The sequence below is a fragment of the Pelophylax lessonae genome (assembly GCF_965119305.1).
Source record: "Pelophylax lessonae genome assembly, chromosome: 3".
In the NCBI taxonomy this organism is placed as follows: Eukaryota; Metazoa; Chordata; class Amphibia; order Anura; family Ranidae; genus Pelophylax; species Pelophylax lessonae.
Window position 1 is genome coordinate 349,840,201 of NC_138770.1, and position 22,525 is coordinate 349,862,725.

At 41.4% G+C, this 22,525-nt stretch overlaps 1 protein-coding gene across 1 annotated transcript in view; it reads left to right on the forward strand.

The window, feature by feature from the left end:
• Positions 1-22,525, forward strand: part of LOC309549497 (CD109 antigen-like) — a 356,480-nt gene that overhangs the window by 287,102 nt on the left and 46,853 nt on the right. Inside the window, exons 28-31 of the mRNA XM_082249831.1 lie at positions 8,209-8,399; positions 8,782-8,934; positions 11,144-11,209; positions 19,155-19,294. Of these exons, the coding sequence (XP_082105957.1) occupies positions 8,209-8,399; positions 8,782-8,934; positions 11,144-11,209; positions 19,155-19,294 (550 nt within the window). The remainder of the gene's footprint in view (positions 1-8,208; positions 8,400-8,781; positions 8,935-11,143; positions 11,210-19,154; positions 19,295-22,525) is intronic.

Sequence of the window (22,525 nt, forward strand, 5' to 3'; positions counted from 1 at the left end):
AACCTTGGCCTAATATTTCTCCGAACCATTAGGCAAGTGTTTTCAAAATCTTTTGACCAGCCCAGAGAAAAACATCATAGGATTTAAATCTGGGCAAGCCAAATAGTATTGTGGGCTATTTCTTTGCACCTCATATCGATATGTGTGTCCTATGGTTAGATAGAATTCTTGTAGACTGGTGTTAAAGCTGAACTCTTGGATTAAAAAAAAAAACTAGGGCTGTAACTAACAATTATTTTCATAATCAATTGATTGTTGTTTTGATTAATCGAAACAATTGGATAAAAACCTAAAAAGGTGTGGTATATAGTTTAATTAAAGTGGAGCTTCATAATTGATTGTATTCATATCTGTTGATTAGTTGTTTCAGCCTTAAAGTGGGGTTTTCTGCACTGCAAAGGTTAAATGTTAAGCCTAGTGTAGAGGAATAAGATTTAACATGTATCTTATTCCTTGCTCCTCTGGCAGCCAGCACACTCTTCTCTCTCATCTCTGTGTACACTGCTGGATTGCTGGTCCTTCATTGTACAAAAATCATGTCAGCACTGTAATTTCTGGTTGAAGCTCTAAAGAGAGGCCTTGGGGAACTGATTGCACAGCTTGGTATAGTTCTGCCAGAATAAGGGATAAATATCGTAAGCATTACAGCCTTTTTCCCTATTCCTAAGTTTAACAAGCAATTAAACCCTTGCAGTGCTGCACAAGTACTGAACAGAGTGGAGCTTTAATAAATGTTCTCAATACCTCCTTATGTGCATTTATGAAGGACAAGGGTGGTAGTAGAAAAGTAGCTTGGGACTACATGATAGAAACTCTCAAATCAATAGGCATTCAGAGCAACATGCTAACCTACATCCTGGCGTTATACTCAAACCCAACCGGCAGAGTTAGAGTCTCCAAACTCTATACTAGTAATCACCTACCACTTCTACAAGCCATCCAATCAGACCTCCAGAAATGGAACATCAGACCCTTTCCATGGTTCGGAAGAGCACTAATTATTAAGATGAACATTCTCCCTAGAATTCTTTATTTGCTGCAAACGATTTCCATTACGCTCCCACCAACGTTCTTTTCATCATTCAAACAGATCTGCTCACGTTTTATCTGGCACTCTAAACGTCCACGACTTAATTAGGATATACTTGCAACCCCAAAGCTAAAGGGAGGTGTAGGTCTTCCAGATATACAAATACTACTGGGCATCTCACCTGGCAAAGAAAATTGACTGGCAAGTCCACGCCCAAACTAATCCTGGGTGAAAGTGGAGGACTCATTTTCCCAGATCCCGATATGCAACCTTCCATGGATCAAACTCAAATCGATCCCCAAAGAAAGTACGAAACACCCATTGATAGGCGCAACACTTCAGGTTTTCTAGGCAGCATGTACGAAACTCTAGTTCTCGTCATGGACCTGGCAGCAGAGGAATAGGAGCATATATACACACACACATTCACAAAGGATCAACCAATGTGTCCACCCAACAAAACGGCTTTAAAATATACTCAAGTTGGTACAGAACCCCTGAAAAAAATCACAAATTCTATCCTGCTATAGCTCCCACATGCTGGCGTTGTAACATGAAAATAGGCACAATATTACACATATAGTGGAAATGTTATTTAATACAACCCTTCTGGACAAAAATACACCAACTGATATCTAACATAACAACATACCCCCTAGATTTCACACCTGCCCAATTTCTACTACATCACACATTTAACCCTCAGTCGGCTTACAAAAAATCCTTGGCCCTACATTTTATTTATGCGGCCAAACTGTGCATTTCCACGCACTGGCGGAAAACTACCCCTCCTTCCATAATGGATTGGATTCAGAGAGTCTTGAAAATTGCTGAAATGGAGGAACTAATCCACCAGGCAAGGGAAACACCTGCATCAATCCACAAAACATGGGCCTGCTGGATACAGTTTGCACATGTGGCAGAATTTACAAAACCAACAGAAACAATCATTAGGAGCTTGAACTCTGGAGTAGTAGAGATCATTAAGGGGAACTAATCTTGAGGATATTTATAATCCTAAATAATAGCAGATGGAATCTCCTCTGAAACCCCCTGTCATTCATACCATACCTCTGAAATCAAATATCACTATCTGCACAAAATAAACCATTACCCGAACATACACAACCAAACAATTCCCTATTACCCCCTTCCAAAAATGCCCATCAGATAACCCCCCCCCCTCTTTTTCCCCCTATCTTATTTCCCCCCTCTATATTTTGGTAAACACTTCTTGACTCGCCACTCGACTTCTAGACTGTATAAAAGTATGTACCTTACTAGCTGCAAAATTGTCATTTTGTACATCACTCTGTAACGGACAAGTCACACCTGACACTGAAAGAATAGGACTAAAATCTTGCGGCAAGCAAATAGATTGAAAAGACCTACACCTGGATAGTGATGGCTGGCGGCGTCCCCACCCGGACACAGTTAGTGCCCAAAGGGTGTGTCCGGATCCTCAGGGGACCCGGACAGTTCTCACTGGTTTGTCGTAGGATTACTAAAAAAACAAAGTTTCAATGCTCAGGTCATGTTATTCTCTTGTTTTTTCAGATTGTTCGTACTGGCTGTACTAAGTTATATCCCTATGTATGTAATGTACCACCATTAGAACTTGGAATTAGTCTTGTTAAAATTGCCTATATGTATATCTTTTTAAAAACCTTCAATAAAATAGCAAAATATAAGAAATAGAAGGAAATTAATAATATATATTCATACTTAGATCTGAATTTTTGTCACTTTGTTCAACTTATGCAAAATGCTTTTGAACAGAGTCGAATTAAGATCAAGCAGTACCCTAAGCAGATCCACCTCATACACATGCAGAACCTTTTTCGTATCTGTGTGATGCCAAAACAGTAGACAGAAAGCATTCTCTTTCTATGTCATTGTTTAATTCTTTTAATTATTTCTGCTGCCTTCTCCTTTTCTCCCTAGGGCTGGGTGCACATATTTGCGCATTGAATGCGTTTTTCACAGCATCCAATTTCGCATAACATGTGAATGCAACCGACTCGCACATGTCCTGGGTGGCCACGGTGCAAATTCCAAAAGGGTCCTGTGCATTTTTTTGGGTCCGGTTCAGGTGCGAATACAGGCAAAAATTCAGACCTGAATCGCATCTGAACCGGTGAACAGAAATGCACCGGACCCCAGACTGGAAACCGTGGCACAAGTGCTCTAGTGAACACAGCCTTAGTACTGTCAGATGTCATGAGATAGCAAGGCTGGGACTGGGAGCAGCTGTCAGACTGCTGATGTGGAAAAGGGAGAACTGCAGCAGCTTGAATCTGACACACCTGGAAGTCTTGGATTCTTTTAATTGTTTTCAATGTCCATAACTAAGTTATAATTAAATAAACCACTTTGACCAAAGAGGGTAATTGCAATTATAAATCCATCTGTATTACATTAAGGCCTCATGCACACTGGATGTTATAAAAATGCCAGTAGCTTTGTAGTGAGTTTTTCAGCGGTTTTTAGCTTTTTTGCATTTGGCGTCTTTTTAGCGTTTTTTTAGCGTTTTTTGGCTAAAAATCACCTCTCTGCTATTTTAGTAACTCCAGCTTTCCAGCAATTCAATGCTTGCTAGAATTGCATCGCATGGGTGTTCACACCCATGCCATAACATAGGTGCGGGGAAAAAGGGTTCTACAACATTTTGGTGCAAATGTGGACCCTTTTTTCCCCGCATCAAAATTGCATCGCATGAATGTGAACACCCATGCAATGCGAGTCTGTCAAGCTCACTGCATTTTGCATTCTGTTTCGAGGTGTCGTTCATGGAACATTAAGCTCCCATTCACATCGGCCAGATTTGACATGTCAAATTGCATGCCAAATCAGAGCCTATTGCCGGCAATGTCACTGTCCGAATTGGTGCAACCCTGACTTTGCAGCGCAGCACCGATTCCCAAAAATGGTTTCTGCAGAATCTGCACTACTTTTGGCGACTTCAAGGAGATTTCAATAAACATCTGTGCATGGACCCATACTGATGTCTGTCAGAGCGCCCCCGAAGTCACACTGACAAGCGAGTTTGAAATCACGTGCGTTCAGCTGAATGATTTTAAACCCGCCCTCAGTTTGAATCGCTGCCGGTGCCGGCAATAGGTTCTGATTAGGCAAGCAATTCGACATGACAAATCGCATGCCAAATTGGCACAATATCAATGGGGCTTCATGTTCCATGAACGATACTCTGAGACAAATTGCAAAATGCAGTGCACACACTCATGCAATGCGATTAGGTGTGGAGGAAAAAGGATCCTACAACATTTTGGTGCAAATGTGATGCAATTTGGGCCATACAAAATATATGGCTCAAATTGCATCGCACAGATATCACATATGATGTACACAGGAATGCGGTGCGTTTTTGGTGCAACTCGCATGCAGTGTTCAGCGTGCACCAGTGTGAACCGAGGCTATGCTCCATGAACGACACCTCCAAACAGAACCCAGGCTTAAAAAAAGCATTGGAATAAAAGACGTCTAAAAACGCCAGATTGTAGCGTTTTTTTAAGTTTTTTGGCTTTTATCGGCGTTTATCGACGTTAGAGCGTTTTTACAGCTGAAAAACACCACTCAAAACCCACTAGTTTCATTTTTTTTTTACAGCCAGAAACTGCTCCTGCCAAAAACTGCTGATAAAAGCCTATGTGTGCATGGACACAAAGGATAGCATGCTGGGGCGTTTATTGGCTGTAGAAAAAAATGTCTGACACCAAAAACAGAAACTGTAAAAACATCCAGTGTGCACGAGGCCTAAGAAGGAACTAAATTCCACTGTGTGCAGTTTAGCCCCCACCAAAATTATACTAGAACATTATAGCACACCTACCTGACATGGGGTAGATTTACTAAAAACTGGAGCACTCAGAATCTGGTGCAGCTGTGCATTGTAGCCAATCAGCTTCTACCTTCAGCTTGTTTATTTAAGCTTTGACAATAAAACCTGGAAGCTGATTGGTTTGTATGCAGAATTGCACTAGATTTTGTACTCTCCAATTTTAGTAAATAACCACCAGAGTACCTTATTCTCAAGACACTATTCCATCTGAAGCCACTGCCATCATCCATGCAGTTTCTTCTGTGTTTTGCAACACTGCTCTTCAGCCATTGACAATGTAGCTCTTGAACATGCACACAGGTGTTACTTCATTGCAGGGATCTGACTCTATTCTCAACATACTGTTCGGTGTATATTGTAAGAGAAAAAATTGCTAGAAGCGTGGGGAGATTTTTTTTTTTCTGGCAAAAGAGCCTTTCTTTTACATAAAGTAAAGGATATCTCCATTCGATTTACATTTTAAAGCTGGTCCCTAGGTAACAGAAAAAAATGACCTCTGAAGTGGGGCTACCCTTTCTCTACAAAGGTTTAATGTTCATTTTTGCTTAGGATACCAGTTTAATGAACGAATCCCTCTTTCCTTTTTCCACATGACCAGAAGTTGGGTCGCATGAACACTCGCAAGGCCTTAGACTTCTGTCTAGTTTTCCCTGCAGGTTGCCGGATCCTACTTTCTAAAAAAACTTACAATGTTAGCAAATGTCTGAGCTAGGCGCAATACATTGCTGTTCCTTTGTAGTTGTTTAACCACTTGCCGACCGCCCGCCGCAGTTTTACTGCGGCAGGCTGGCTCGGCTGTGCGAACCACAACTACGTTGGTCGGTCGCGCTTCCCACTAGACAGCGGGGGAGCCGATTCATGGGGCTGGCGGCCGCGATTGCGCCCAACCACCTTCGATCGCTGAGAGAGGACGGTCAACTGTTGTAAACACAGCTGAACATTCTTCTCTCTGGAATGATCACAGAGCGCCTGTGATCCTTCTATATAAGATCACAGGTCTCTGTGATCATTTCACAATCCCCTCCCCCCACAGTTAGTAAACACTCCCCTAGGCTCACATTTAACCCTTTGATAGGTTAATCGCTTCCTTGCCAGTGTCATTATTACGTTAACAGTGCATATTTTTAGCACTGATTACTGTAGTAATGTCACTGGTCCCCCCAAAAGTTTCAAAAAGGTCAGTTGGGGGTCCGATCTGTCCGCCGCAATGTCACAGTCCCACTAAAAATCATAGATTGCCGTCATTATTAGTAAAACAAAATAAAAATAAAATAAAAATGACATAAATCTTTCCCCTAGTTGTAGACGCGATAACTTTTGCACAAACCAATCAAAATACTCTTATTGCGATTTTTTTTTTACCAAAGATATGTAGCAGAATACAAATTGGCCTAAAAGGATGAAAAATTTAGATTTTTTTTTGGGAATATAGCAGAATGTGAACAATATATATATCTATATATATATATATATATATATATATATTTTTTTTTTTTCTTCAGAGTTGTCACAATGTTTTTGTTTATAGCACAAAAAATAAAAATCACAGAGGTGATCAAATACCACCAAAAGAAAGCTCTATTTGTGGGGAAAGAGGACATCAAATTTATTTCAGTACAGTGTCGCACGACCACGCAATTTTCCGTTAAAGTAACGCAATGCCGAATCGCAAAAAATGGCCTGGTCATTAAGGGGGCAAATCCTTCTGGTCCAGAACTGGTTAAATGGTCTAAAAAGGGTTGATAGAAAATGCTACAGGTCCCTTAACCACTTGCCGACCACCGCACGACTATATACTGCAGCAGTCAGCCTACAGGCAAAGTGAAGTAGGGGTATGTCGCTCGCCCGCAAGCCTGCAGGGGGCTAGCGCACGCCGCCGGCGGCGTGCTCACGCCCCTGCTTGTTCCATGCCTAGCCTGCACGTGTGACCGGCGGCTCCGATGTCCGCCGGCCACTCGCAATGTCCCTCAGGAGAGGGAGAAAGACAGACGGCTGATGTAAACACAGCCGTCTGTCATTCTCCCTGAAGTAATGACAGAGGCTGTGCAATCCTGCAATGTAGGATCGTATGTCTCTGTGATTACTTCACTAGCCACGCCCCCTAACAGTTAGAATCACGCCCCTAGAGACACACTTAACCCCTTGATCACCAATAAAGTTAACCCCTTCCCTGCCAGTGTCATTTTTACAGTAACAGTGTTATTTATAGCACTGATTACTGTAGTAATGTCACTGGTACCCCCAAAAGTGTCAAAAATGTCAGTCAGGGGTCCAATCTGTCTGCTACAATGTCACAGTCCCGCAAAAAAAAATCGCAGATCGCCGCCATTACTAGTTAAAAAAAAACAATAAAAATGACATAAATCTTTACCGTAGTTAGTAAACGCAATAACTTTTGCGCAAACCAATCAAAATACGCTTATTGCGATTTTTTTTTTTACCAAAAATATGTAGCAGAAAATAAATTGGCCTAAAATGTTAAAAAATTTAGATTTTTACATTTTTTTTTGAGAATTTAATATAAAAAAAATTTGAAAAATATTGTTATTTTTTCAAAATTGTCACTCTTTTTTTGTTTATAGCGCAAAAAATTAAAATCGCACAGGTAATCAAATACCACCAAGAAAAAGCTCTATATGTGGGGAAAAAAGGATATCAATTTTATTTCAGTACAGTGTCGTATGACCACGCAATTTTCCGTTAAAGTAACGCAGTGTCGAATCGCAAAAAATGGCCTATTAAAGGGGCAAATCCTTCTGGTTCAGAACTGGTTAAATGGTCTAAAAAGGGTTCATAGAAAATGCTACAGGTCCCTTAAAGTGGTTGTATCCCCTGTGTAAATAGCACATTATGAAATACTTACTTACTTACCTTAGAACGAAGCTCCGATCGGACACCGCTGAGGGAGCTGACATGTTCCCACGGTGTCTCTTCCGGTTTTGGCGGCTCCAGGTGCTGTGAGTGGCCGGAGCCACGATGACATCACTCCCGCGCATGCCCGTGGGAGTTCACTTTCCGGCAAGGAGCTCTGAAGGTCCGGTGAGATACGCCGGAACTTCAGAGCGCATGCGCCGCTGGTGTCAGTGGCTGCATGCAGGGTGTTTATCTCCTAAACCGTGCAGGCTTTGGAAATATTCATTTTACCTACAGGTAAGCCATATTATAGGCTTACCTGTAGGTACAAATTAAAAAGCGGAGTATACTACCGCTTTAAGAGTGCAAAACTCCTCAGACTAAGGTTGTCATGCCACAGAATGATAAATTCAGTATTATGTCCCTTACATTGAATGTTAACATTAAACATATTGTTTACCTACAGGTGATTTAAGGTTTTGGAAATCTGATGTCCAAACAGTTTCTGGATGGTGGCAGCCAAGCTCTAAAGATATAGAAATAGCCTCTTATATTCTAATGTCCCATGTGCTTCAAAATCGTGTGTCTGAGGGTATAGCAGTGATGAAATGGTTAAGCCAGCAGAGGAACTCCCTAGGAGGATTCTCTTCCACTCAGGTTTGTTAAGGTCACCTAAAATCAGCATGTATCAAACTTTCCTTGTTCTTTTTATTTTGTTAATGGGATTAAATACTTTATAATACATTGTTTTTGCCTGAAATGGGCAACAAATTCTTAACAGAAGACATAATATCTTTATTCAACTTTTTTACATAATTCTTTATTACCATATATTTATTAACAGCCATTCAATTGAAGCATATATTTTAAATGTGAATCATCATTTTAAAAGCAACTGGGTTTTTATTGTACTTTTAAGAAAGAAAATCTAGCACACATGTCAATAGATTGTTTTTAAATAGATTCTCAAAAACAGTTTGAAAGATTTTGAAAAATACACAATTAATGCTTACTTTGCTTGCATTGTATTCTCAAACAGGATACCATAATAGCTTTGGAAGCAATGTCACTCTTTGCATCTAGGTATTCTGTAAGCAAACCAGACTTACACATATCAGTGGAGGGAAACCAGATGGCTTCTACAAGTTTCACAGTCAATTCAGAAAACCGCATGTTGCTTCAAACAAAAACGGTAATGCACAATATTCTTGGTATTCATTCATTATTGGTAATTGTTATTGGTAGATCAAGCTGTAGGTTGGCAGACCCTTGGGGCATATTTAAAAAGAATCAGTTGGGCCGCTGCATTTAATAGCCTACGTTATGTGACCATTGATGCTGCAGTCATGCTTGTCTTATGGATGTATTAGATAGCCCTTTTGAGTTACTGGCAAATATACAGTAAGCATAAATTAAATACCATGGATATTTCAGTGATTGATCAGATGGCCTTATAGTTTGTAGAGTAGACTGTTGATCTTAAATGCATCCTTTAGAGAGCTATTTTGCAGATAAAATGTATGAACAGATTTTACACACCACCTGGGTAGTCCCATATACAAAATATAAAATAATTTCTGTCAAGTATAGCATATTGGAACATTTATCCACAAGTTCACCCTTTTCAGTGATTTGTGTGTGACTGAGTATAAAATCATAAAATCAACATTTAACCCTTTTGCTACCAGAGCACATTTTTTATTTTTCTCACATGTCTTAAAGGAGAAGTATAGCCATAGCTATTTCGGCTATACTTCTCCTATGGGTCACAAGTGTGCAATTTGTTCTGCGCTCGTGTTTTCAGCTGGCAGCAGGCTGAAGCCTGCTGTCTGCTGATGTCCCGGAGCCAGTCCAGACTCTGAAAAGATCCCGACCATATGGTCTGGATCCACCCAGAAGCCTGGACTGGCACCTGGCTATGCTTCTGAGTGATCCACCGAAAGCCAAAGACATCCACTCTTGCCCCCTCTACAGTCCAGCGCTTTCAAGAGCAGCAAGAGAGCCATAGAAATCATGGAAGAGGGGGGTCTGGCAGGGTTTGGGTGCCATCCTGCGAGTCCTGTAAGAGTTTTTGGACAGCTGTACAGCTGCTCAGATCACCTTTAGGCCCCTTTCACACAGGGGAGTCCGTCGACATTTTTTCTCTGAGGAAGCGGATGGCAGCTCTGTGTCCACGCTGTGTGCGGAGACGGAGCTGTAAGGTCCCCGCTTTTCTCTTTGGGGGAATCGAATGGGAACGGACTGTCTGTCCATTCTCATCCGATCCCATCCGATCCACTGGATGGATGCAAAATAGGGTTTCCATCCGTCCAGATTTGACAAATCGGATGTCAGCGGACATGTCTCCGTTCAGATCCGCCTGAAAAACGAACAGGTGGATCTTAACGGTCCGCCTGTGTGAAAGGGGCCTTACTAAATAGCTCTGAGCCTGCTGAAAACAAATATAGAAATAAGCTCTATAAACAAGCTGCAGCTGTGAGCTTGTTTTAACTCCTTCAAAGCCAAGATCTATGGCGTACATCTTAGAAACCAAGTAGTTAACAATCCCACACATGCACCAACAAGAACACCTAGAAGTCAGTCCACAACTTATCAGTGTGCTAGAACAGAATGCTTATGTGTATGCTGAAGGCAATATACAGTATAAGGTATTGCATGCGACATAAAGATATGAGGAATTGCATGTAATATAAAATTATAGGCAGTGTATAAAATAGAGAACAACAAAGCACTGAAGGTGATATTCAAAGTAGAGGCACAGCATGTAATAAAGGGGTATGTGAAACTATGGGGTTGATTTACTAAAGGCAAGTAGACTGTGCACTTTGCAAGTGCAGTTGCTCCATAGCTTAGTTCTTCTGACTTCCATCACGCAATCATGTGCAAGCAAAAATACTGTATTATATTTTCCTTGCGTGTGATTGGGTATTCTTTGGAAAATTAATCTCATTTACTAAGGACACTCTGAAGAGTGCAACTGCAGTGCACAGTCTTTTGCCTTTAGTAAATCAACCCCTATCTTTAACAAGAACTGTAAGATATTACATGTGTGATATAGCACTATCAGACACTACATGTTGAAGAGAAGTATGGGTAGAATAGTAATATGTGGTACAGGGAGGCATCGCCACTAAATGCAAAATAGGTCTTACATACACCAGAAAGGTATGAGACACTGTGTGTAAAAGATGGATATTTAAGTGCAGATGTAGGATTTATTGTTATAAATATGAGATTCTGTCAGCTTGGAGGTATTTTGGAGGAAACAGCAATCATTTTTAATTGGTGATACAGGTAGTCAAACAGAGTGAGCTTTAAAGCATATATTAACCTAATAACTCCTCGAAAATCTGGCTGGTATGAATTGTTATTATGTTTTCACACCAACTGTTTCTTTTCAGATAATTGCAGGAGAAAATATCAAACTTACCATTGATGCAAATGGTATTGGCTTTGCCTTGTTGCAGGTACTTTTTTTCATAAATATTACTAAGCACTTTTATTTAAATACACTATTTCTGGTGGTCTCTATATTTAAAAAAAAATCTTATATTTGGATAGTACAGTATTATATATATTTTTGAGCACTGAACTTTATTTAAACAATTATCATTCATTTCTAAGTTGAATGTTTGTAATTATATGAAAACAGAATACATCTGATCTTGTTTATGAAAATAAAAAATGCAACATATAAAGGTTAGGAACTAGCAACAACCAAGCAGATATTACTGCTTTGATGATGGATAAATCTGATTACTATAGAGTGCTACATGCACAATCTTAGATGAACAGGTTGAGGTTGAGGCACAGGTCTTGCAGCAGTAGATATTTAAAAGCACAGGTTTTATTTGTCTGATTTTTTGATAGGTCTCAGCCAATGTTTATCAAGGCGACATTTACATGAATTGTGCAAACATACTGTATATACAAATCTCACCCCATTCATACACCTGTGATGGCACCATCCCCAGTGAAATAAAAGTAGCTAGCTCAGGGGGTAACCAATGGCAGCCATAAAAAATTCCAAATATTTGTCTAAACAACAAAAGAGTCATAGAAGCTCAATACCAAAAAAATAACTAACTAAATCTAACATAATATAACAATTAGAGTTTAATTTAAGTCAGCTGATGTATCAAAGGAAAACAAAATATAAGAAAATGCTGGGGCCCCATGGAGCCATTGGTATCATGGCTACCATAGAAACCCGTCACCTGAAGCCATCAGTAAAATCTGTCAAACAGAGATAATTATTAGATGGGTTTTTCTATCGCATGGATATGCAAACTGTGGCCCTCCAGCTGTTGCAGAACTACATATCCCATGAGGCATAGCAAGACTCTGACAGCCACAAGCATGACACCCAGAGACAGAGGCATGATAGCACTTGTAGTTTTGCAAGAGATGGAGGGCCACAGTTTGCATATCCCTGCTCTATCGGAATGCAGCTGAGCTAAAAAAAATTTCTCTATCGCTCATTGACAGACGTAGTCCTCGGTGATACAGCACCTTCGGGTTATGTTGTCTCCACAGGAGCAGGACTAGACAGGAAATAAAAATGCTCTGGCCACACCCCAGGGGCAGTCCCCGAGGGTATATCCTCTCTCTCTCCGCCACAGCAAATCAGTTTTTTTCTGTCTAGTCAGGAGTAAGGACCTAGATACCTTGCTGGGATCTTCTGTCCTGGCAAGATTTTTTTCTTAAAAAGATTTTTTAGACAGCTTTTTTCTCCAGTGTTCCTGTGAGATCTTCAAGCAAGAAAGCTGAACTGGGCGACGGGCTGGATGTTGAGATCCGGTGGTCACCCCAGTTCAGCCTACGAGCGCGTGCAGGCCATAGCTCCGCGCTGGGTCGGCCGCGACATAGACCCACTGGGGGACTGACCCCGCGAGTTAAACGTCTCGCTGAAACGCCAAAGACCATGAGTCACGGCGTCCGTATTGGTCGACAGCCCTCCCGCCCCGGTGGAGAGGGGTACTGTCAGGAGTTGGTGCCCGCCTGGTTCCGGTATGGTGAGTAGTATGTTCCCCCTTTCCCCTGACGGGTCTTGTGGTGAACGCGGGCCCCTCTCTGTATGGTAAGATAGAGTCCCCCTCTATCCTATAACATGGCACAGATCCCCCTACTTTGAGTGTGATTTTATGTGCAAAAAGCCAGGAGGCTTGGTTTGGGAGCTAACAATCTAATTGTATACATGTTAAAAAGATTGTAATCAGTGGCAGTCTGGGAATCTTACTGTGATAATAATAAAGTACCTACCAGTCAGAAGCCACGGACATGTAGACTGCCTTCCTAGTCAAATCTCCAGCTATAGCAGGCCTTCCGAACGGCCATGCGGTCCGCCAGGGCCGATACCGCCAACCACGCCAAATCCCCATGCAGAGAAGGTGTTGTGTGCTCTGTAGCACACCGCTATTCGGTACAGGCCGCCGCCATTTTTTTTGCTGGATCGCACGAGCCGCCATTTTGGCGTAGCCTCGTGTCTCCAGCATGGGGGCGGCCATGTTTGAGGTGATCCAAACACCTCGTGGAGCTAGGGGAGGCGCCGGAAGGCGTGCAGAGGGGCGGAGCCGCCTCCTTTCTTCCTGGGCAGCCAGCCAAAAGACTTCCTGTTTGTGAAGACAGCGCTGTAACCTGTTGCAGTTAAACTCTAAGCATCAAGTGGTGAGCCTGGGGGTCTATCTCTCTCTCTCTCGATCGATAGGGATCCCTAGCAGGTAACACTAAGGGGCTTTTGTGGCGCTGGGGGTCTGAAAAAAAAAAAAAAAAAAAAAAGTTTTTTATTTAATTGAATTGTATTATCCGGGAAGTTACTGGAATAATCATGGACCCTGCCACACAAATTCCCCCACCTGTTTCCCTCGAGGGGGCCACGGGACCCGCCGGTGCACAGAGTATGGATGCATTTACAGCAGTTTTGGAGTCTTTGGTGGCTCGGGTGGAGGCAGCCTGTCAGGGACGGGGGTCAAGGAAGCGACCCCCGCCTACCCCTATATTATCTGACACCTCTGACTCAGATTCAGAGATGGTCACTGCAGCTGCAGGTCCCTCTGCAAGGGCTGTTATCTCAGGTAAAGCTCCCTCAGACAGTGAGGAGGACGTTCCTTCTCCCGCTATAATTCAGGAAGAAGCATTGGTGGACGCACTAGTTGTGGCAGTGCGGGAAACCTTAAGACTTGAGGTTTTACCGGCAGAGGCAACTGAAACAGAGATTCCCTTTGGTACTAACAAGCCCATCAAAACGGTGAAGGTTTTTCCTGTACCCAAGTGTTTTGGTAATAAAATTAAAGGAGAATGGGAGCATTCTAAGCGTACCTTTACGATTTCCAAGCGTATTGCTAGACGCTATCCATTTGAGGAATCCTTCATTAAGAAATGGACGGTACCACCAGTAGTGGATCCACCTATTTCCAGGCTGAATAAAGCCACGGTTATCCCAGTGGAGGACACTTCGTCCTTTAAGGATCCGGTGGATCGGAAGATGGAAGCAGAGTCCCGCACTATCTTCTCTCTGATAGGGTCAGCATTTAGACCAGTAATTGTTATTGGTCTAGTTTCCCAGACACTTACGGAATGGGCGAGATTGGTACGCCAAGACCTTAGGGGAAAAGATATTCCCCAGGAAACATCTGATTTGATGGAACAGATTATACAAGGGCTACAGTTTATCTGTGACGCAGCTTTGGACACTACTCCCCTATTAGGGCATGCATCTATGTCAGCGGTAATCCTCAGACGTGTGCTGTGGTTAAAATGCTGGTCAGCTGACCTAGGTTCCAAAAAGACCTTGACGAATCTCCCCTTTCAGGGGAATCGTCTATTTGGGGGCCACCCTAGATGAAATTATTAAGGATGCCACTGGGGGCAAGAGCACTTTTTTGCCACAGGCTGCTAAAGCTAAGGGACCTCGCAACAAGCGAGGACCTTTCTTTACCGCCCATAAAGGGTACGTACGCCCGGCTGGAACAAGCGGGAAAGGCAAGACTCCTCCAGGAGGGTTCAAGAAAGGCTGGTCGGACAAACAGAGGACCGACTCAGCCAAACCAGAAGCAAAGGATTACACAGCCTGAAGGTGCGCCCCCACCCGGGTTGAGGGTGGGGGGACGTTTTCACCGGTATTCAGGATATTAGATCGAGCATCGACTACCACTACCGGTGCGATTCTTCCCTTCCAACATTTAAGTACTACAGGGAGCGGTAGTCACCGTTCCCTGAATAGATCTTTTCCTTTACCTTTTCCTAAGATTAGTCTCTATTCTCCACAGGAATCGGATCTGGTTGACCAGACAGACCAAGAAGCCTCTAGCCGGGTGACTTCGGTCCCTGAGGTTCAATCAGAAAAGATCACCCTTCCTGATAGGAATCAGGTATCTGATAAATGTGTGGGAACAGAAAACGACCAGACTTTCTCGGATGGTCGGGGCCAGATAGCTCTAGGGACGCCTGGTTCAGATCCAGTCAGCGCCAGTGGTCCTAGAAATGCTAGGCTGGCCTCGTCAAGCCGGCCTGGCCGACTTGGACATGCTAGTCGCAGACGTTCCGTGGGAACTTCGTCTCAGGGAATGTCTGTGGTCTCAAGGACCAATTTACCATTGTGCTTTACAGTCGCTGGTTTTAATGGCCTGGCCATTGAGACCCAAGTACTGAAGGACAGAGGGTTGTCAGCTTCAGTCATTCCTACCCTTATTAAAGCAAGGAAAGCGACTTCCAGCAAGGTCTATTATCACACATGGAAGACTTATATTGCGTGGTGCGAATCTTTAGGATTTCCTCCACGTACCTATTCGGTGACTCGAATATTGGCTTTTTTGCAAAAAGGGGTTGAGCAGAAACTAGCCTTGAGCACCATCAAGGGTCAAGTTTCAGCATTAGCAATCTTCTTTCAGAAACCTTTAGCTACCAAGTCCTTGGTGCGGAATTTCATCCAGGGGGTGCGGCACCTGGCTCCACCAGTCCGCGCGCCCTTACCGCCCTGGGATCTTAATTTAGTTTTGTCGGTTCTACAGAAACCTCCCTTTGAAAACATCAGGGAGATTCCCTTGCTTACTTTATCCCGGAAGGTGGCCTTCTTGGTGGCTATCACTTCTGCTCGCAGGGTGTCAGAACTGGCTGCATTATCATGCCAGTCCCCATACCTAGTGATTCATAGGGATAAGGTAGTATTTCATCCTAAGCCATCCTTTCTTCCTAAGGTGGTTTCAGATTTTCATCTGAATGAAGATATTGTACTACCTTCCTTGTGTCCTCAGCCCAATCATCATCGGGAACATGCGTTGCATTCCTTGGATGTGGTTCGGGCAATCAGGGTATACCTGAAAGCTACGGAATCATTCCGTAAGACGGATTCACTTTTTGTGATCACGGATGGCCCCAGAAAGGGGTTGCCTGCATCTGCCGCGACCATTGCCAAATGGATTAGACAGACGGTGGTACAGGCTTATTCTATTAAGGGTCAGAGTCCTCCGTTCCCTGTTAGGGCGCACTCCACTCGAGCGCTCAGTACTTCCTGGGCCTTTCGCCATCAGGCGTCAGTGGTCCAGGTATGTAAGGCGGCCACCTGGTCGTCGGTACATACCTTTACAAAATTCTATAAAATTTATTTTTGTTGAGTCTCATCATTAAGGATGAGCATTGTAAACTTCTAGTTGGCACCGGTTGGGCCTTCTAGATTGGGATTTGATTTCCATTTTCCCACCCCTCATTTGTGATACTGCTCTGGGACTTCCCGAAGGTGCTGTATCACCGAGGACTACGTCTGTCAATGAGCGATAGAGAAAAATTGATTTTTGTAAAATCTTACCGTAAAATCCTTTTCTCTTAGCTCATTGACAGACGTAGTCCCCGCCCCTCTGTTTTTGAGTTGGGTTGGGTTAAATTCTCTAAGCACTGCTTTTGTGACATAACTGATTTGCTGTGGCGGAGAGAGAGAGGATATACCCTCGGGGACTGCCCCTGGGGTGTGGCCAGAGCATTTTTATTTCCTGTCTAGTCCTGCTCCTGTGGAGGCAACATAACCCGAAGGTGTTGTATCACCGAGGACTACGTCTGTCAATGAGCTAAGAGAAAAGGATTTTACGGTAAGATTTTACAAAAATCCATTTATAGTAGATGATTTACTAAAGGAAAATATATTGTGCACTGCAAGTCCAGTTGCTCTAGATCTGAAGGGACACTCTGAAATGAGGGGAAGCAATGCGGATTTCTATCATCTAATCATGTGCAAGCAAAAATGCAGTTTTTAATTTTCCTTGCATGTTGCCCTCAGATCTAGAGTAACTGCATTTGCAGTGCACCTGAAGTACACTTGTGGGTGCATTGCAGTGCACAGACTATTTACCTTTAGTAAATCAACCCCAGATTTAGCTGCCATAAAATAACAGTGGACCTGTCATTCTTGGAGCTGCCACAGAGGGGCGCAACATATAAAAATAGATAATACAGCAGAACAATAATACTTGCAAAAAAAAAAAAAAAGTTAACACACATAGAGGTCCATATAATCCAGCAAAGCAATAGAGTACAAAGGCAGTCAAAGCAACAGAAAATACAATTTGCTAGATCCAGGTAGCCAAAGAAGTGATCAGGGTTAATACTGCTAATAGATAAAGGGGAAATCAGTGCCAGAAAGAGCAGGCAAATGAAATAAATAAATATATAGCAAAACCCTGCTAACCCCAACCTGGGACCCAAGATGTTTTACCATATTAAATGGTATTGTCCAAAAACAAGGTCAGAACAGCTTGCAGACTTAAACCACCTAGTCACTCAATGCCATATTGCTTCCAAGGGCTAGATCAACTGTAAATACAGTTTCTTACCCCAACCTATATGGCTGCCTCCTACTCTGTCTGCCTTTAGGCGATCTCTGAAAACTCATCTCTTCAGAGAGGCATATCTCATCATTATCTAACATCTGCATTTTACTTTCTCAAACAACTTATCCAAAAAGAGTTAGGCTGCCCATACATTATAAAATCAGGCCCTTGCACTTCATTGTTGAAGGTAAATCTAAAGTAAATTGAATAAGAAAATGATATAATGTATTGGCCACCTTCATCATTTTTTTATCACTTTTCCTTGATTTTAGATTATAAGCTCTTCCAAATAGGGCCTTTCTAACCATTTTATCTTGCATTGCAATGTAACTATGCCGTCTTTCATTATTTGTAAAGCGCTGCACAAACTGTTAGCGCCAAATACTGTTTCTCCGGTATTATTATAACAAAAAGGAATGAAAGCTAATTTGTTTATCCATCCTTCATGAGCTAATGTCTTTAGCATGTGGATCCATTGGCATTCCCTCTGAAGTAGCTGACAGTGGCAATCCTCTCTGGGTGAGAGAGGCACATAGTCAACAACCTTACATTTTAGAGTTAGTATGACACCGTTCACACTACCGCGACTTGTCAGGCGACCTGTCAGCCTGACATGTCATGGTCCATTCAGTGCTATGGGAACCGTTCTAATAGGAGCGACTCAAGTCGCGCCGACTTAGATAATAGTTCCTGTACTACTTCGGGGCGACATCGGAGCGACTTGCATTAACTTCAAATATGTGAAGTCCGTGCAAGTCGCGCCGAAGTCGCGGTGCACGCGACTTCACAGGTCGCCCCCGAAGTCGTGCCACGGTAGTGTGAACGGACAGTAACTGGTGCTGATGTTGCACAAAGTGTCAGGCCATTTCACAATCTTGTTATAAAAACCCTCTTGTCTAAATAGAAGCTTTGATTTAATACAAAATATTTAAATACTTGAAATACAATATGTCAATTAGGATCTTTTGAATAATATAACACATCCCTGATATGAAAAAGAGCCCTAAAACACATCAGTCTTGATTTAACACATTTTTTCAATGTTAAGGTGTACTGCATTCATTTTGAATAAGCTGACAACACACCTTAACACACAGACATTATCTTTTTTTCCTAACTCAGTGCACCCCAATGCACAGATTCTATTGTAGTGGTGCATTGGATTGCCATTTAAAATAAAGGGCACCAAGGTGCAACAAACTGCAGACCATGTATTAACATGTACTAGTTGGATAATAGGTTGGTAAGCTAGTTAGTAATATTTTTTTAGAAGGTTGTAAAGAAAAAACCAAGAAGTTCTACCTATAGAAGCTGAAGTACATGGTATAGAAAAGCGTTCAGAATCAATTCAACCATTAGTATTTATTGGGACACCTATCCTAAGGTTATAGATTAAAAGTTGACATAAGCAATAATTCATCAGCGCAAATTAAAAAGGAAAGACAAATAAACATTGCTAAGAAAAGACTGGTTTGATTTGCGAGTTGATAGTTGTATATTATATTTCTGCTATTGCTTAAAGCATAGATTGTTCCTAAAAGTATACATATCATAGCAGAGCTGCAGCTAATAATTATATTTTCCTTCATTTTAGCTTCATGTCATTTATAATGTGCGTCCCGTTTCCTCCAGGACTCGTAGATCCGCAGATATTAAAGATCCTTTTAGTTTAGGAATCATAGTACATGATGACAAAGAAAACTTTAATACTGTAACACTGAATGTATGCACAAGGTATGTAGCTATTTCCAAAATGTTAAGTTACTTTTTCTACTGTTGTTCAATTATTAAGAATAGCAAAGGGTTACTACTAATTGGATAACTAATCATTATACCTAGAAGCATGAGCAACAAGAATACTGTAATACTTCTGTCCAAACAAGGAAAGTTTCTAGATTGTTCAAGAGGACATTATTTATCCAGTGATTGGGTCAGGTTTTAAAAACTAACCCAAGTTTCTTTTCTATATTTAAAAAAAGGCTTGACACCTGATCATTATTAGCATTCAAAGTAAACATAAGGTAACTAAATTTGCAATTGAAATGTTTCATTATGCTTGTCCTGGTACAGTAAATTTGATTATGTGTGTTCCAGCTTATTGTCTCATGCATGTTTGATCCATTTATGTTTAAAATAATTATTCTGTTATACATTTCTAGGCTGTACTACATATTATAAAATGGTATTGGGGAAGTCTTGGAACTTAAGAGGTGGTTAAACTTTAGGAAAATTAATAAACACTGTAGGGGCCAAAAATCAGTATCATATCTGTATTTACATAGTAGCCTAGAAAAAATGTCTATTTAGAATTTACAAGTACCTCACATCGAAGTCCAATCTAAAATCCTATAATTTTTATTCAATTTTATATATAACATTTTTTTTAAGACGAAATATTAAAAAAATTGCAAACAAGTAAAACATAACCATTGTTTTACACACAGAACCCAGTTTCTAATGGCATGCTTAACACAATTTATTTAGGCAAGCATTTATTAGAACCCTTTTATCATGGAAAAAGTATCAAAATGTAAACTTTTTAACATCATAATAACTAATGGTACAAAGGTATCAATTTCTCAATGTGTTTCATGGTCCACTTGTTCAGGCTAGAATAGTGAAATTGCTCTTGAAATCATGCAATAAGGTAAAAGTTTTAGACTACATTGCATCAACCCAGAGAGTTTTCAAAATATATGCATAACAAGGAGTATCAATACATACATCAATGATTTATGATTGTCCTCCAGGAAGTCTGCTTTCAATCCTGCTTAGAAATAATGGGCAAGCATTACAGAAATAATAATAAGGCTTTTTGAGGGTGGTGGAATAGTTGGCTGCCATCTAGTGGAATTTTCTTTTATCAGTTGCCTGTATGCATTTTATCTACAAGAAGTTTATGGCTAGGATTGGGATTTCTGTGGAGAATTGATTAAGATGTTCAGAGATATACAGTACCTCCTTATCATGTGTTACTTTTGTCATTTAGAGGTAACAACTACAGTATCTCACAAAAGTGAGTACACCCCCCACATTTTTGTAGCTATTTTCTTATATCTTTTTATGTGACAACACTGAGAAATGTGTACAGCTTATATAACAGTGTAAACGTGCTGTCTCCTCAAAATAACTCAACACACAGCCATTAATGTCTAAACCTCTGGCAATAAAGTGAGTACACCCCTAAGGTAAAATGTTCAAATTGGGCCCAAAGTGTCAATATTTTGTGTGGCCACCAATGTTTTCAAGCACTGCCTTAACCCTCTTGGGCATGGAGTTCACCAGAGCTTCACAGGTTGCCACTGGATTCCTCTTCCACTCCTCCATGATTAAATCACAGAGCTGGTGAATGTTAGAAACCTTGTGCTCCTCCACCTTCCATTTGAGGATGCCCCACAGATGCTCAATAGGGCTTAGGTCTGGAGACATGCTTGGCCAGTCCATCACCTTTACCCTCAGCTTCTTAAGCAAGGCAGTGGTAATCTTGGAGGTGTGTTTGGGGTCGTTATCATGTTGGAATATTGCCCTGTGGCCCAGTCTCCAAAGGGAGGGAATCATGCTCTGCTTCAGTATGTCACAGTACATGTTGGCATTCATTGTTACTTCAGTGAACTGTAGCTCGCCAGTGCCGGCAGCACTCATGCAGCCCCAGACCATGACACTCCCACCACCATGCTTGACTGTAGGCAAGACATACTTGTCTTTGTACTCTTCACCTGGTTACGGCCACACATGTTTGACATCATCTGAACCAGATACGTTTATCTTGGTCTCCTGTAATCTATGTCCTTAGTCTGCTTGTCTTCAACAAACTGTTTGTGGGCTTTCTTGTGCATCCTCTTTAGAAGAGTCTTCCTTCTGGGACGACAGCCATGCAGACCAATTTGATGCAGTGTGTGGCATATGGTCTGAGCACTGACAGGCTGACCCCTCACCCCTTCAACCTCTGCAAGGGGTGTACTAACTTTTGTTGCCAACAGTTTAGACATTAATGGCTGTGTGTTGGGTTATTTTGAGGGGACAGCAAATTTACACTGTTATACAAGCTGTTCTCTCACTATTTTACATTGTAGCAAAGTGTCTTTTCTTCAGTGTTGTCACATGAAAAGATATAATAAAATATATACAAAAATGTAAGGGGTGTACTCACTTTTGTGAGATACTGTATATGTAAAGCAATAGATTGAGTGCTTCCATTTGCATTAGTTCCTGGTGCCATAAGGGTCTTGGTTATCCAGATCAGTGGTAGTTAAGGTGAGTAATGGCCTATAATGCTGTGAGTGACAGTTGTAGCAAGCCAGGATAACTGAATTTTCTTTTGCTTAGCCTTTATTTGTTTGAGTATTACATAAGAATCTTTAAAAAGGTAAGATAAACTATGGTTCCCCTAGCTGGCACGTTTTCTGTTTTGCCCCTGTGTCCACCTGGAGGAGTGGTTGTAATGGTGGCCTGGCTATATTGCACACACACACACAAGGCACCACAATAAATCATTGATGTATTTATGAATACTCTTATGTAATATTTATATTTTGAAAACTTTCTAGATTTTTAAAGTAATGCATTATAAAAGGTTTGCTTTATTGTATGATTTACAAAGTAATTTCACCGTTCAATGCTGAGGAAGTGAACCGTGAAACACATTGAGAAATGGATGCCTATGCACCTTTAGTTCTGAAATTATAAAGTTTAAATTTTGATACTTGAGCTATGATGAAAGAGTTCAAATAAATACTTACCTAGAAAATGGTTATATTATACCTATTTGCAATTTTTTATTGTTTTGTCATTAAAAAAACTTTATGCATCTAAATGACTAGAAACTACATAATTGTAGATTAGAGATTCTCATGTGGTACCCGCAAAGTCCAAATGAACATTTTTCCAGGCTGTTAGATAATATGAAAAGAAATACAGAAGAATTCCCCAAATAGTATAATTGAAGGCAAATCCTTTTTTTCACTT